The 14,644-nt window shown below is 35.3% G+C and overlaps 2 protein-coding genes across 3 annotated transcripts; one reads left to right on the forward strand and one right to left on the reverse strand.

Moving 5' to 3' along the window:
- On the forward strand, window positions 3,261–9,993 carry LOC109723238 (probable LRR receptor-like serine/threonine-protein kinase At1g67720). 2 transcript variants are annotated; one of them, XM_020251542.1, is made up of 17 exons: window positions 3,261–3,820; window positions 4,077–4,629; window positions 4,825–5,336; window positions 5,437–5,569; window positions 5,660–5,731; window positions 5,827–5,895; window positions 5,984–6,055; window positions 6,239–6,307; window positions 6,860–7,032; window positions 7,123–7,385; window positions 7,596–7,722; window positions 7,830–7,895; window positions 7,971–8,157; window positions 8,257–8,389; window positions 8,740–9,015; window positions 9,461–9,542; window positions 9,672–9,993. In XM_020251542.1, the coding sequence occupies exons 1-16, from the start codon at window positions 3,751–3,753 to the stop codon at window positions 9,500–9,502; spliced, it is 2,817 nt and encodes a 938-aa protein (XP_020107131.1). In that variant the 5' UTR covers window positions 3,261–3,750; the 3' UTR covers window positions 9,503–9,542; window positions 9,672–9,993. The 2 variants fall into 2 exon arrangements, with proteins under 2 accessions (XP_020107131.1, XP_020107132.1); XM_020251543.1 differs by having other exon boundaries at window positions 3,262–3,820; window positions 4,077–4,614.
- Window positions 9,882–10,950, reverse strand: LOC109723239 (major centromere autoantigen B). The gene has a single exon (XM_020251544.1). The coding sequence runs from the start codon at window positions 10,786–10,788 to the stop codon at window positions 10,159–10,161; it is 630 nt and encodes a 209-aa protein (XP_020107133.1). The 5' UTR covers window positions 10,789–10,950; the 3' UTR covers window positions 9,882–10,158.

Raw genomic sequence — 14,644 nt, forward strand, 5'->3', positions numbered from 1 at the left:
GTGGAGTATTAACTTTTATTTTTCTAATATTAGTTTTTATTTATTTGATGATAAAAATTGATATTCTTAAAGCAAATTTTTTACTCTTTAGAAAAGCAAATATATATATATATAATTTTAATACTGTAAATCCAACATGGATCGATCCAAAAAAATAAACAAACAAAAAAAAAAAAGCAAAATCCACATCCAACTCTCACTATTCCGTGAAAAAGTGATATTTCTAAAGAGGAAGGCTCCGTTCCTGGAAGGTTTTGCATGCATTTGGTGCAGATAAAATACTACTGATTGTAGAGGTAGAATTAAATGTATTTTTCGTGCCATAATCATAGAAGAAAATATATTTATACATACTTTCGCAATGTTAGTAAATTGTCCGGACGTTACATTTGGTAGTTGGAACATGTGTTACTGGTCATAACCTAGCGCGGTTGATTAACAGCTTAATAATTGATATATATATAAAGAGAGAGAATTATGTTACTATATTATCAATAATATCAAACGAATCGAGTTTCAGCCGTTGGATGAAAGGATGTGCGGGTTAGGATGATAGTAATTCTCTAAGGTTTAGTAAGTAGTTGATTGAATAGTATAACTTAACGAGTGAAAATGATTAAGGGATAGATCTAACGGCAGAAAACTCGATAGTACCAAGAGCTTGATATTATCGATAGCATAGTAACCACACACTATGATCACCGTCAAAGACAGGATTCGAGGCCTTTGTCCCCATTGCTTGTTAGTTAAGTAAAGAGAGAGAATGCCCCCAATTTCTTTTCTCTTTTTCACCCTAACTATCCATAAAAATTGATGAATAGTTAGAAACTAAGAAGCACATAGGCTACTGTGCTCTTAATAGTACAGTAACCCTGCTATTTGTGTGTGTGTGTGTAAGATTTCAAGTTCAAACTCTTGTAGCTTTACATGTCTATCTGAGTTAATTTCTAAAACATAAATAAAATAAATAATTTGCTATGTTTTTCTCTCGAGAAAAAAAGACAGCAGGAATATCTCTTGATTTAGATATGATTGGGACTCTCTCTACCTTAGGCAAAACTTGTATGCGATAAATATTAGTAATGGAAGCTATGTGTCCTCTAGCTAGCTAGTATGTTAATTAGCTGTATATCAAACCTTCAACATGTGTGTTGCCTTATAGGTACACAGGAAACTCAATGGGTCCATAATGCATTTAATTAGATGGGTATTGTTTTCGTTCACATCAAAGGAGATCCCCAATCGTGAGTTGCTATAAGTAGTATATATGTTTATGTTTATTTGTTCAATTCTTAGGCCGTATATATGTTTGTTTGTTCAATTCTTAGGCCAATGGAACACAAGACTCCAACCCAAGTAATCAAAATTTAATAACTGGGCCCAATGTGAAGCTAAGCATATGCAATTCAATTCTAATTTTAACAATTTTCAGTACTTAACGACCATTCCTAGAGCAAGCGGCAAAAGGCTTGATGGTTGGTACCCGAGACCCAAGTTCGAATTCTATTTGATTCACATTTCCAGCTAAGTTTATTTCTAAATGAAATAAACAAAACGGATAGAGTGCTACCTATCTCTCTCTCTCTCAAAAAAAAAAAAAAAAAATTCTGTACCTGTTTGACCCCATTTCTACTTTTATTTTTAGCAACAATATAACAACCGGCACCATGTGAGCCTAACCATTATGTAACCAAATTCAAATTTTAACTATATTCAGGACTTGTTTGGCTCCGTTTTTCCTTCTACGTTCGGCAACACCATAATAACTATGCCCAATGTGAACCTAACCACTATGTAACCCAATTTTAATTTGAACCATATTCAGGACTTGATTGATCCCGTTTCTGCTTCAATTTGAACCTAACCATTATGTATCCCAATTCTAATTGAAACTCTATTCAGTGTTTGTTTGGTCTCGCTTCTACTTCTACTTTCAACAATAATAGCAGCTCTAGTAGAAGAACGTTCGGCAACGAAAATAATATATATTAGACATTTTGCCAGACAAAGCAGAACTGAGTTTCTGAGGCTAAAATAAATCTGTGTATTTCCTAACATCACTAGATAAATACTATTTTATGTACCATAGCCTACAATCGAGCCAAGCTCAAAACAATTGAGACTAAAGAGATATGTTTTGTCACAGGCCTGGGCCCAAGTGTGCTCCTTGTACTCATAATGAGTGTAGATCAAGCCCAATGTTCAAACATTGGGCTAGGATTCGCCAATGAAAATATACCCAAAAAAAAAAAAAAAAAACAAAATCAGAAAAACAAAAACTTGCCTAAAATCTGAAATTTCAAATATCTTTTCGGGTCGGTATGTTTTAGATATTTTGTGTAGGGATGGGTTTTTATCCGTTAAGCCCAAGGAGAAAGCATAAACTAGAAAAAGATGGGTGGTTTAATGGATTGCATCACTCGCCCACTGGAATATAAAGCCTACTTTATTTATTCTCTTTCCATTCTTATCATTCTTTTTAGGACAATCTCTTTAGAAAGCATGTATTTGTGTTCATATTTGTTCATACGATACTCCACAAAACTGCAAATAAAACTATAGACGAAAAGTCTGGAAATTATAGGACGACGACATTAAGATATTAGTAGTGGCACACTCGTTCAGAAGCAAAAGTTTTAAATTAGAGTTTTTACTTTTTAATTTAGAAATATATTTTTTAAACTTTTTGCTCCTTTTAAAAACCCCAAGAACCACTTTGCCTTCTAGAATTATCTTAAGATAAAATAATATAAGAGACGGCAGTTCGGATAGGAAGTGAGTTTAGTGATTCGGAGGAGTTAGGAGTTGTGATTTACTGGAGGGTAGTCAGAGGGGACGCAACAGATTTTTTTTCAAACCAAATCGTATTTGATCCGAACCTAATCCTAGCGGTCTCAATAACCCTAGCTTGCTACCGTTTGGTTCGGGGTTAAGGAAAAACTAATTATTTTAGGGATATGGTTAAGTTTAGGGTTAAGGTGGGGTTAAAGTATTTTTGTGTTTGGTTGGAGGTTAGATTTAAACCAGGATAGTGAAAAATAGTGTTTGGTTGGAGTAGGTGGGATAAGAAGGATAATGGGTTATTATGAATAGAAAATAGTGTTTGGTTGGAATTTGATGGGGTTAGGTGGGATTAGCTAATCTGGGATAATCCATTTGAGTTGGGGTTAGCTGGGATTAGCTAACCCCACCATTTTTAGAAGTGTTTGGGATAAAATGGGGGTTAAGCCCTTGACCCCCAACCAAACGGAGGCGTACGAGTTTCAATACAATCTCATCTTTTTCTATTCAAATCATTCTGAGTGTTAAAAAAGTTATTCGAAAAGCCAAATAAGAACATGCACAGCTGCATCCCACTTGGATGAAAAAATAGGAAGGAAGTGTATTTATTATCTTTGATGGTACACACACAAATGCATCACTAGACAGGGGCAAAGGGCATGAATGGTTTCATAGTTTACCAATATACATATAAAATTTCTAAGTTGATCCTCTATAAAAGCAGATTCCACAATGGAATGAGACTAGTGAAAGCAACAGGATGGAACCTCTCTAAACCCAGCCCCCCTCTTTCTGTTTTAGTGTTCATTTGTAGGGTTTGTTCCCTAGTATGTATGTATATATATATAGTTAGTGTGAGTTTTTCTGATGATGAATATATAAGGCAACCCCACATTTGCTTATTAGGCTTTGAAATGTTTGTTCACAACCAGTTCTTGTAAGGAAGGGCTTCATTTTCTTTCTTCTGGCATGGCTGGTTTCTTTCCTTTGGTGGTTTTGGTTCTACATTTGTTGTCCTCTGTTGCAAGCCAAGTGGCAGGTATTGGAATAACATTTCACTTCTTTGTTATACTTTCACTAATGTTTAATCTTATGATGACTCTTCTTCCTGGCATTAGAATTAACCCCATATAATTTTGATACAAGAACTTGTCTATGTATACTAGATTAGTTGTTGATGTTATTTTTCGCGGCTAGATTCACGCTAGTCGTTATTCATGAACAGTCTTGATTGAATTGGTCTTAATTCGCCTTCGCGTGATATATCAGCAAGTTTTTTGTACTTCCATGTGCAGATTTTGTTAGTGTTGATTGTGGAGGAGCAAGCAATTATACTGATCCAAAAACTGGATTGACATGGGTATCTGATGCCGGGCTCATCAGACATGGTAAAGTGGCACAAGTAAATGACATAAACGAAACTCGAACACAATACAAGTCCTACAGATACTTCCCTGCCGATAACAAGAAGTATTGCTATACTCTGAGCACCACTCAAAGGAGGCGATACATTGTTCGAGCGACGTTTTTCTATGGAGACTCCGACTCTGGGAACCCATACCCGATGTTTCAACTTTACATCGATAGCACTCAATGGTCCACCATAACTGTTAATGATCCATCTAGAGTGATTGTCGAGGAGATGATAATTCGGGCTCCATCTGATTCTATTCAGGTTTGCCTATGCTGTGCATCCACTGGTTATCCCTTTATATCGACACTCGAGCTGAGGCCATTAAACTTGTCGATGTACGCTACAAACTATGAAGATGGTTTCTATCTGAAAGTGGCGGCGAGAGTAAATTTCGGTGCCCTGAATAGTGACCCCATAAGGTATGCTGTGTTCGGGTAAGACGTAAATTGATTGGTGTTCTAACTTTTTATAAGATTCATTGTTTATATCAGGAAAGTGTCGTGGAGTGATTTTGAATAGAAAAAGTTAAATTGATAAAGCTGATCTGTCGAAAGGGCTTAATTTAAGAAAACATTTTGGCATACAAGCAATCAAGCTAGGCCTTGATATTTCTTTTGATTTGCTGACAGGTACCCAGATGACCCTTATGATCGAATATGGGAATCTGATTTATATAAAAGGCAGAACTATCTTGTGGGGATGGCTCCTGGCACAGTAAGGATAAGTACTAGCAAGAACATAGACACGAGCATCCGAGAATTTCCGCCGCTTAAAGTGATGCAGACCGCTGTTGTAGGGACGAAGGGAACCCTCTCCTACAGACTAAACCTAGAGGGCTTTCCCGGCAATGCTCGAGCTTATGCTTATCTTGCTGAGATTGAAGATTTAGGTAGAAATGAGAGTCGGAAGTTCACAATGAAGCAGCCTTATGTGCCAGGATACAACGACATTATTGTGAATATCGCTGAGAATGCTCATGGGAGCTACGCGCTTTACGAACCCAGCTATATGAATATCTCATTAGATTTTGTACTGTCGTTCTTGTTCGCCAAGACTCCGGATTCTACTCGCGGCCCTCTTCTGAATGCGATTGAAATCAGCAAGTATGTTCAGATTATCCCAAATACTGATATCCAAGATAGTAAGTAGTAGTTCTCTTATCAAGTTCTGATTTTTATAAGAGTAAATTTCTTAGTTTTCTTATCGGAGTTGATAAATTAATTAACAAATTTGGCTTGAAGTTGCTGTGCTGGATGCATTCCGATCAATGTCAACTCAGGGAGAATGGAGGTATGACGATGGCGATCCTTGTACGCCTGCTCCTTGGGAGTGGATAAGTTGCACCTCTAGCATACCGCCAAGGATTACGAAAATGTAATATTAAACCGTAGTTTAATAATGAAGATGCAAATGAACTTGTGAGAAATCCTTCTAAATTTACGAATTATGCAAATTTCTCAACAGATTACTGTCCGGAAAGAACTTGAGTGGTGCAATACCAGTGGAAATAAAGCAAATGGATCAGTTGACCGAGTTGTATGTTATGTTCCAACCTTAAAGTTTCACCATTTATTTCCTCACCCCGTTCTGACTTGATGATGGCATAGCTAATGCGATTAATAATTACTCAGGTGGCTTGATGGTAATACGTTGACAGGTCCAATCCCCGATATGAGTGCCTTGATGAATTTGGCTGTTGTGTAAGTTTTACTAGTATATATAAGCTAGGAAAAAACAAATGCAAGAGTTTTTCTCCTTTGCTATCTCTCTAATTGTGCAAATGTACAGGCATCTCGAGAACAATAAACTAACGGGCCAGCTGCCATCTTTTTTTGCCCAGCTACCAAGATTAAGAGAATTGTATGTAATAAATTGCATGAATTGTTTATGTCTTCTCTTTCTCGGAGTTACATGATACTAAGTGTTCATTTCCCATAATTTTTATGATTAGTTTGATTTTCTTTGGCCTTTCGAAATGTCAGATATGATCTAGTAACACTTGGCGACTGATTTAAGATACGACCTTTTGCAATTTTGTTGCAGGTATGTTCAGAACAATTGGTTAAGTGGAGACATACCTCCAGGGCTTTTAAATGGAAAGCTCATATTTAGGTGTGTATTGTCATTTTTGCTTAAAAGTATATCAGAACATCTGTCGATTCCTTATCATCAACACTTTGTATGAATATCATGGAAAGATTGATAGCATTGTCTCCTTAGTTCTATTAATGACAAGGATAGTACAGGAACCTGATTCTTGTAGTATAAAATCTAGCTGTTCAAGTATAGCTAATCTTTGGAGTGCATCGGATTCTGGTCCTATAAACTGGTCCTTTCTTCTTTTTGTTTTTTACTTCATGGAAGCAGTAAAATGATCGCACAACTTACACTGTTACTATCCAGTAGATATGCAAACTAATTAAGCCAGAGAGAAATTGAGAAATTTGCAAATTTTATATGCAATACTTTAACAAAACTCCACTTTCATGGTTAACTAGATTTCTGCTAAGTGACCTATAATCATCACAGCAGTTGTTTTCTCTTTAGTGACTCTACAGAGAGAATTTCATGTCAAAATGCGGTTTTTATGTTCTATGTACATTTTTCATACATATACAATTTATAACATAGCATGACATTTACTATGTCCTACTTTTTTTTCAGCTATGATGGAAACATTGGGTTAAAAATTGCTAGCCAGCATGCGAGGAGTCTTAGAATTATAGTTTTATCAGTTATTGGAGCGTTTGCTGTTTTTGTGCTACTGCTACTAGGATATTTATGTTTCCTGTGGAATCGCCTGAGAAAGCCTTTGAAAAGTGACAATTATGAGAAATGTGAGTGCTTTATAGTACTTCAATAGTACTTTTATTTTTACATCTCAAAATGACTACAATCACTTAGGTGATGCCAATTGTATCATTCAGGTAACTCTTTTCGCATCATGTCTAAATCTTCGACACCCTACTCCATCATGCGAGGTGCATCTTTGCTTGTTGACAAAGGTCTAGATGTAGCTTACTTTATCTCGCTTGCTGAAATAGAAGAAGCAACATGCAACTTTTCTAAACAAATTGGTCAAGGAAGCTTTGGACCAGTTTTTTATGGGAAACTGAAAGACGGTAAAGAGGTAGCAGTTAAGGTCTCAGCCGATGCATCTTTTCATGGGACACAACAGTTTATCAACGAGGTGAATTTGTCCTTTCCTTTTCTCTTCATTATCTCTATTATATCCAAACATTTGGCTAGAGTATTCTGTTGATGATAACTCATGTGCCATTTAATTGAAAATGTTGTACCAAAATGTACATTAATGAAGCAGTTCTTGATGCAACAGAGTATTGGTTGTTTTGGATGCATCCATGGGTTTTAGCTTTCTCTACTTTGTGCGTAAAAACAGGTCACCCTTTTATCAAGAATTCATCACAAAAATTTGGTCCCTTTGATTGGGTATTGCGAAGAAGGATCTCAAAGAATCCTCGTCTACGAGTACATGCACAATGGTACCCTGCGTGATCACATACACGGTACTTTTACTTATGTGACTTCTACAAACCCAGTTTACGATGCCATATCTAACTACACAACTTGCAGATACAAAATCAATCAGCTTAATTTTAAATTTTCCAAACAGATTGTATCAAGCAGAAGAGTTTGGATTGGCTATCTCGTCTGATAATTGCAGAAGATGCTGCAAAAGGTTTGATATACAAGATTTAGATATTAATGTGAGTTATACTAGAGTTGCTGAAAGTTTGTATGTGGCAATTTTTAGGCATTGCTTACTTGCATAATGGGTGCAACCCGAATGTAATTCATCGAGATATAAAGACAAGCAATATTCTTCTTGACATCAATATGAGGGCAAAGGTTTCAGATTTTGGGATTTCCAGACAAACCGACGAAAATCTAACCCATATATCAAGCGTTGCCCGTGGAACAGTTGGTTATCTCGATCCCGAGTAAGATTTTCTTATTTCCGACTAATATCATCCCCAGTACAATTTGCTTTCCTTATATTTTATTTATTTATCCGCTGAGAAGTTCCTACTTTTCAATAGGTACTATGCTAGTCAGCAGTTGACAGATAAGAGCGATGTGTATAGCTTTGGAGTAGTACTGCTAGAGCTCATCTCAGGAAGAAAGCATATATCTGTTGAAGATTATGGTGCTGAGTGGAACATCGTTCACTGGGTTTGCATCTCAATTTTTAAGTCTCTTCTGTTCCTTAATACGAATGCAGCCGACGCAATTTCCCTTTGCATGATTTGTGGTTTAGCCTCATCGACGGAACTTATTTTCTAAATGAGTAGATTTACATCTTAAACCAAAAGGGTAGATTGCTCTACTAGTCACAGAACCTTTGGTCTGTGAACTTTAAAGTGCGCCCCGTATTCTTCCTACTATTTTGTTAAAAGGGGAATGTTACTGGTATTCTTGAGACTTAGGAATCAGTGTAGAAATATTGTTCACTGGGTCTGTATTTGCATTCTATGCATTGATGATACTACATTTATTGAAAACTTTTTTTTTCTCCTTTGCAGGCAAGGTCATTGATTCGTAAGGGTGACATAGCAAGCGTCATAGATCCATCCCTCAATGGTGCATTCAAAATAGAGTCTGTTTGGAGGGTTGCCGAATGTGCAGTTCTTAGTGTTGAGCTTCGGGGAGCCTTGAGACCAAGTATGCAAGAAGTAGAAGTTGCCATTCAAGATGCAATAAAGATCGAGAAGAGAAGCAGGAACTTGCGTGATTCATGTTCAACCTCTTCTACCTTTCGTCCTTCGCTTGACCAATTTCCATCTGACGCTCTTGAACTTGTGAGTTCTTTGTTACAGCATAATATGTTTCATTTATAACTTGATCTCTAAGAACCTGATTAAGAAGAAAATTAAACTGAGGCAGTTTGATTGGCACATTTATAGAAGCTATAATTGCATATCTTGGGTAACTAGTCAAGATTCTCATACTTTTCACATTATATTTGCTTAATATCTCTCTTTGAAATTTCTCAAAAAAAAAAAAAAAAAGTCTCTTTGAAGGTACAATGGTTGAAAATTCTGTTGTCTCTGATTCTATTTAATCTTACTAACCAATCATGACATCTCATTAGTCTAGAAATGAAATCACTCAAAACAGTTCATAAACTGATAGAAACAGATCAAAATTAGGACTAAGAAGATACTCTCATTGTTCATTTTACATCCTTAAGAAGTCCAAGTGTCATGGCCTGACTCGTAATGGTAATCTACTTTGATCTGTAAGGTGATTGATGCCGACATCGTCAGCGTAATTGAAGCTCGTTGAAGATGATTCATATCTCTACGAAGATATGATAAATCAAAAGGTCTACAAATGCTTACCTTACTTTTCTATGCTGATTTCTTCTATTATTCTGATTGCTCTGCATATTAAAGAGACATATTGCAGTTGTTGACTTCCTAATTGATATTACCGTCAATCTACTTTCATTCAGATAATTAATGGCATCAATGGCAGCATCAATGGGCTTCTCTACAAGAATCAAGTTGTTAATTCGATAAGACGACAAGTTTTCCCTCCTGATGCGACAAACTTATTTAAATCATTTTAAGTCCATATGTAAATAGGGAAAGATGTTTTACACATGCAGAACAGTATCTGAAATCAAAGGAGCAACAGAAAGAACTGGAATTGAAGTCGAAGAGATGAAAGTCTTTCTTCTTTATATGATTTGCTCAATCCAAACTTCATGTCAGTTTCTGAAAATATTACAACATGTAACCAGCCTCTCCAATATCAAGGCTGGGATTATTTTGTATGGTTATGTACAATGTTCAAATGTACAAAGTCAAGGGAGATAAACACATCAAGCAGTGGATGATGAAACAAAGGAAATTATAGAGATAGGAAGAGATGAGAAAGAAAGAGAGCCTTCTCTTTCACTTTCTCTCTCCTCTGACTTATTTGATTCAGTGAATTCTCTAAATTTCCTCCACCACAAGCCAATCCTCTCCATCTGAAAACTCCCAACCAATTCCAACCATGAAGAATCCCATGTCATCTTCCTCTTCCTCTTCCTCTTTATCATCACTAGATTCTACTATCTTATCAACAGATTCCAGTACTGCATTTTCTTCACTTCCATATTCTTGTCCATAAAATCCTCCTTCATGTTCATAACTGCATCCTGCTGCAAACTCCTCTTCCTCTTCCTCTTCCTCTTCCTCTTCCTCTTCGTGCCACGAATTGCTCGACAGACTGCCCAGAAGAGCGGTCGCCGATATTCCTCTGAAATACTGCCCGGCCGGCCGCCCCTCGTCGACGAGCCGCCAAGAAACCAGCCGGTGGTTGAGCGCGACGTCGCAGGACTTGAGCTTGTAGGCACCTTTGGCCTTGTCCCTGGACTTGGACACAGGGTGGCAGTGGCAGGACTTGCACCGCGCCTTCCGGCACTTCCCGGTGAACTTCGAGTTGTTCGTCGGCTTCGGAAGAAGCCTGGACCGGAATCCTGCTGCCGCCGCCGCCGCCGCCGCTGCAGGCTCGGATTCGAGGTGTTTGACAGACTTGGGATTGAATCTAACCATTCCATGCTGCCAGCCCTCTCTCTTCATCTTTCTTTCCTCTGATGCTTTTGCTTGTAAGAGGAGAATACAATGTGGCCAAAGGATTATATTGACCCAATGAATAGTGAGATAAGGCCTTGTTTTTCTTATGACAACTTTGTTGAGTATTGGAGTATTGGATGGTAGTTGGCTTGGTTGTTACTGGGAACTTTTCTATGCCTAAAATAAGAAGGAAAATAAAAAATTTTAAAAAAAGAGTACACATACCCCCTAAACATTAGTTCATTTTGAGACAACCCCTCAACTATTTTTGTTGGTTTTCTTTTTTAAAAAAAACTAAGTTACATTATAAATTTTATTAAATTCATAGACGATTCCATCAAATCTGATTTCTTGCCGACGACTATATTAAAATTTTCCCAAACTATGAAAAATGACTATCTAAAATAACTCAAATAATTTAAAGTAAGAAGTGCCAAACCAAAACAATTAGGTTGAGGGACCTATTTCAAAATATCCTATAGTCGAGGGGATCTCTTTAGAACATTTGTAACCTCCCAAAAAAAAATAATGAGAGGATTTGTTTAGGTCAAGCAGGTGGAACAAGTAGGCAAGCAATGTTTTCTTATTATTATTATTATTATTATTATTATTATTATTATTATCTTTTAAATTTTAATAACTAGCCAATGGTATCTTGTGAAAGTGACATAAGGCATTGGGAAGCTTCCATTTCCATAGCACATTTTATATTTCTATGTATATAATATATAAATATACGTATACATACCTTTTATATGTATATGTACGCATTTACATTAATATTTAAATTTTGGATTACATACATTATTTTTTTTTTTTGTTTTTTTTTTTGAGAGATAGGTAGCACGCTATTTGCTTCATTTATTTCATTTAGAAATAAACTTAGCTGGAAATGTGAACCAATTAGGATTCGAACTTGGATCTCGGGTACCAACCACCAAGCCCTTTGCACTTGTTCTAGGGACGGTTGGTATTACATACATTATTGTTCCTAAAGTTTGATACGGATTTCATTTTAGTCTCTAAAAAAAATTTATTAGACTTCTTCGAAATTTAGGATGAACTTCGACGCTAAATTAATTATCGTATTTAAAATGCTGACGACGAAATTACATCTTGTTGAGGACTGGATTGTAATTTTGGATTTGTGATGGGAATATAGAGAGGATTCACTAGAATATGCCTTATTCTACACAAATTCTTTTTTTTTTTCTCTATTTTTTTTCTTTTTCTTTTTCTTTTTCTTGCTTTTAATTTTTTGTTTGCAAAAAGAGGAAGCCACGTTGTTCCCTATCATATATTCCTTGTTAGGAAAGGGATTAGGAGCCCACCAATGTGTTTTCATGTGATGCAAAATATATAAATAAATAAATAAATAAACCCAAATTTTTGACTCACGAAACACCCATTCTATTTCAAATTTTTATAAAGGGTGAGTTTGAAAATGTAACGAAATTGCTTGTGTTCTCCAATTTTGGAAAAGAAAGATATATATAAAAAAAAACCCTTTTTTGGTTTTGTGTAAATTAGGATTTTTTTTTTTTCTAAACAAGAAAGATGTTATATCAAAAGTTTGCAGGATTTTAATTCGTCTGTTGTAAAATACCAAAAAATGAAAAAAAAAAAAGGAGCATATTATATGATGTGATTGGTAAAGATCTTACAATAATTAAAACAGATATAAATAAATAAGCGGCCAAAATATAAATTTTTTATTTAGTCCTACTTTGTAGTTTATTCTAACATTCAAGTACATTCATATCAATAATGTTACAATAATAATAAAATAATGGTTATTGGAATGTCATGGACAGGTTAAAAATCTAGAAAAATTACGGTAACACCGCAAATTAAATATAAAAATATATTACCTCAATATAGTGGCTACAGTTGAATTTTTTAGGGTTACTAAATTAACTAGCTTATATAAGTTAATGTATGTCCTAATAATTTATTAGGGAAAATATGTCCAAATGCGTGTGAGCGAAAAAAGAAACAAAGGGGTTGCTTTTAAGCTTATCTAATGAAGCTTTATTTTTTCCCCCTCTTCTCCATTGTGTCATTGTAGGCCTTTTCTTTTTATTTAAGAATGTAAATTCCCAATCCAAAACTTCATCTTATTGCCCGCTTATGAGTTATGAGCGACGAGAACGTTCCGAACAAATATGTGTCTAAATAATAATAATCGGGTATCAACGACTTTTAACACAAGTACACTCTTCCTAAAGTCGATTTTTTATTATTTAATTTGAGAATAATCATTGGTAAGTATCATGACAAACACATAATTCGATCGGCAATTAATTATTTAATCGACGTCGCTTAAGAAAAAAGAAAGTGTATATTACAAATTTCTGATACTAATTCTTAAAAAACAGATTATTTATGCTTAATGAAAATACTCTCCAGGAACAGCACCAAAAAAATTAAAAACCAAAAGCAAAAACTCTCGACCATCGTACGTGCGCCTAAAACTATCAATCAAAATTTTCTACATCACCGTCGGTCTCAGAATCAATCTTGTTATCCACGATAACCCAGTTGCCGTGAACAAACTGAACATCATCGCAGAATTCGGAGACGTCAAACATCCTGCGTTTTTGCACGCCTTTCCTGGACTTGGACTTGCAGGTTTTGTTGTAGCTGTTTCCCGTGTTTTTGGAATGGTTGGTTGGCTTGCAAGGCACCTTCACGAGCTCCTCGGCGGCGGCGCCGCGGGCCCGATAGGCTCCTGCCGAGGGGCTGTCGTCCTCGGGCTTCTTGGACCGCGGCATGACGCGGGCCGGAGCCCACCCGTGCATGCGGCCCTCTCGCCTCATTTTTTTTTGACTTGTCTCAGAAGATGATTCCGTCGGATTATTTAAGAAACTAATGTGGCCAAATAACCTACAAGAATTGTAAAAGAAAAAAAAGAGAAATTATAAATATCAAATAATAAGAATTTTGGTAAAAATAAAAATAAGACGACAATATCAGATAAGACTTAGAAAGTGTTTGGTTCAAATAATTTTCTATAAATTTTTTTTTTTTTATATTTTGTAGCATTTGATTTGTAGCAAAAAAAAATACATTTTCATTAATATTTATTTACTTGAAAAAAAAAACCTACATTTGTTTGGTTTGCTAGAAAATAACGAAAGAGCTTGAGTTTTCGTTTTCCGTTGAAAAATAACGAAAACAAAAACTTTAATTTTTCTTCAAATTCATAAAAATATTTTTACGTTAAATCAAACAAGCAAAAAAATATTTTTCATACCTAAAATAATTTTTTGATTTGTTCTATGTTGAACCAAATAAATCCTTAATTCACTAGAGAGAGAGAGAAAGAGAGAGAGAGAGGATTAATTACTTGCCTTGTGATGGTTTTTGACCACGGACGAGGGGAAAAAATAATAAAAGTAGATAAATAAAAAGTATAGCTTTTATATAGGCAATAATGAGTAGGTTTTATTATTATTATTATATATATATATATAAAGGATTAGGAATCCTACTAGAATTTAATTAGCATATTTTAATTTATTTCGAGTTATATAATAATTTATGCTAAGTATCCTAGTCCTAGTTGTATTAGCGGTAGTACTGGGATTCTATTCTTGGGATTATTTGTTTCCAATTAAAATTTTGCAATTTTCTCAAAAAAAAAATGCAATAAAGTTCACCTCTTTAATTTCACTATCGTAATGGAAAATTGATCCCTTAAATGGGATTAGACTCAAATTAATTAATAGAATATACACTTGAGTTACCATTCTAGTCAATATAAAGCCATTATAAATTAGAATAAATGTATAATTATTAACCTGTGTCCTATTCTTCAACATGGGATTGTTAATACATATAAATCCATAAAATTTATCAA

The sequence above is a fragment of the Ananas comosus genome, linkage group 17 (genome assembly GCF_001540865.1).
Source record: "Ananas comosus cultivar F153 linkage group 17, ASM154086v1, whole genome shotgun sequence".
NCBI classification, from domain to species: domain Eukaryota; kingdom Viridiplantae; phylum Streptophyta; class Magnoliopsida; order Poales; family Bromeliaceae; genus Ananas; species Ananas comosus.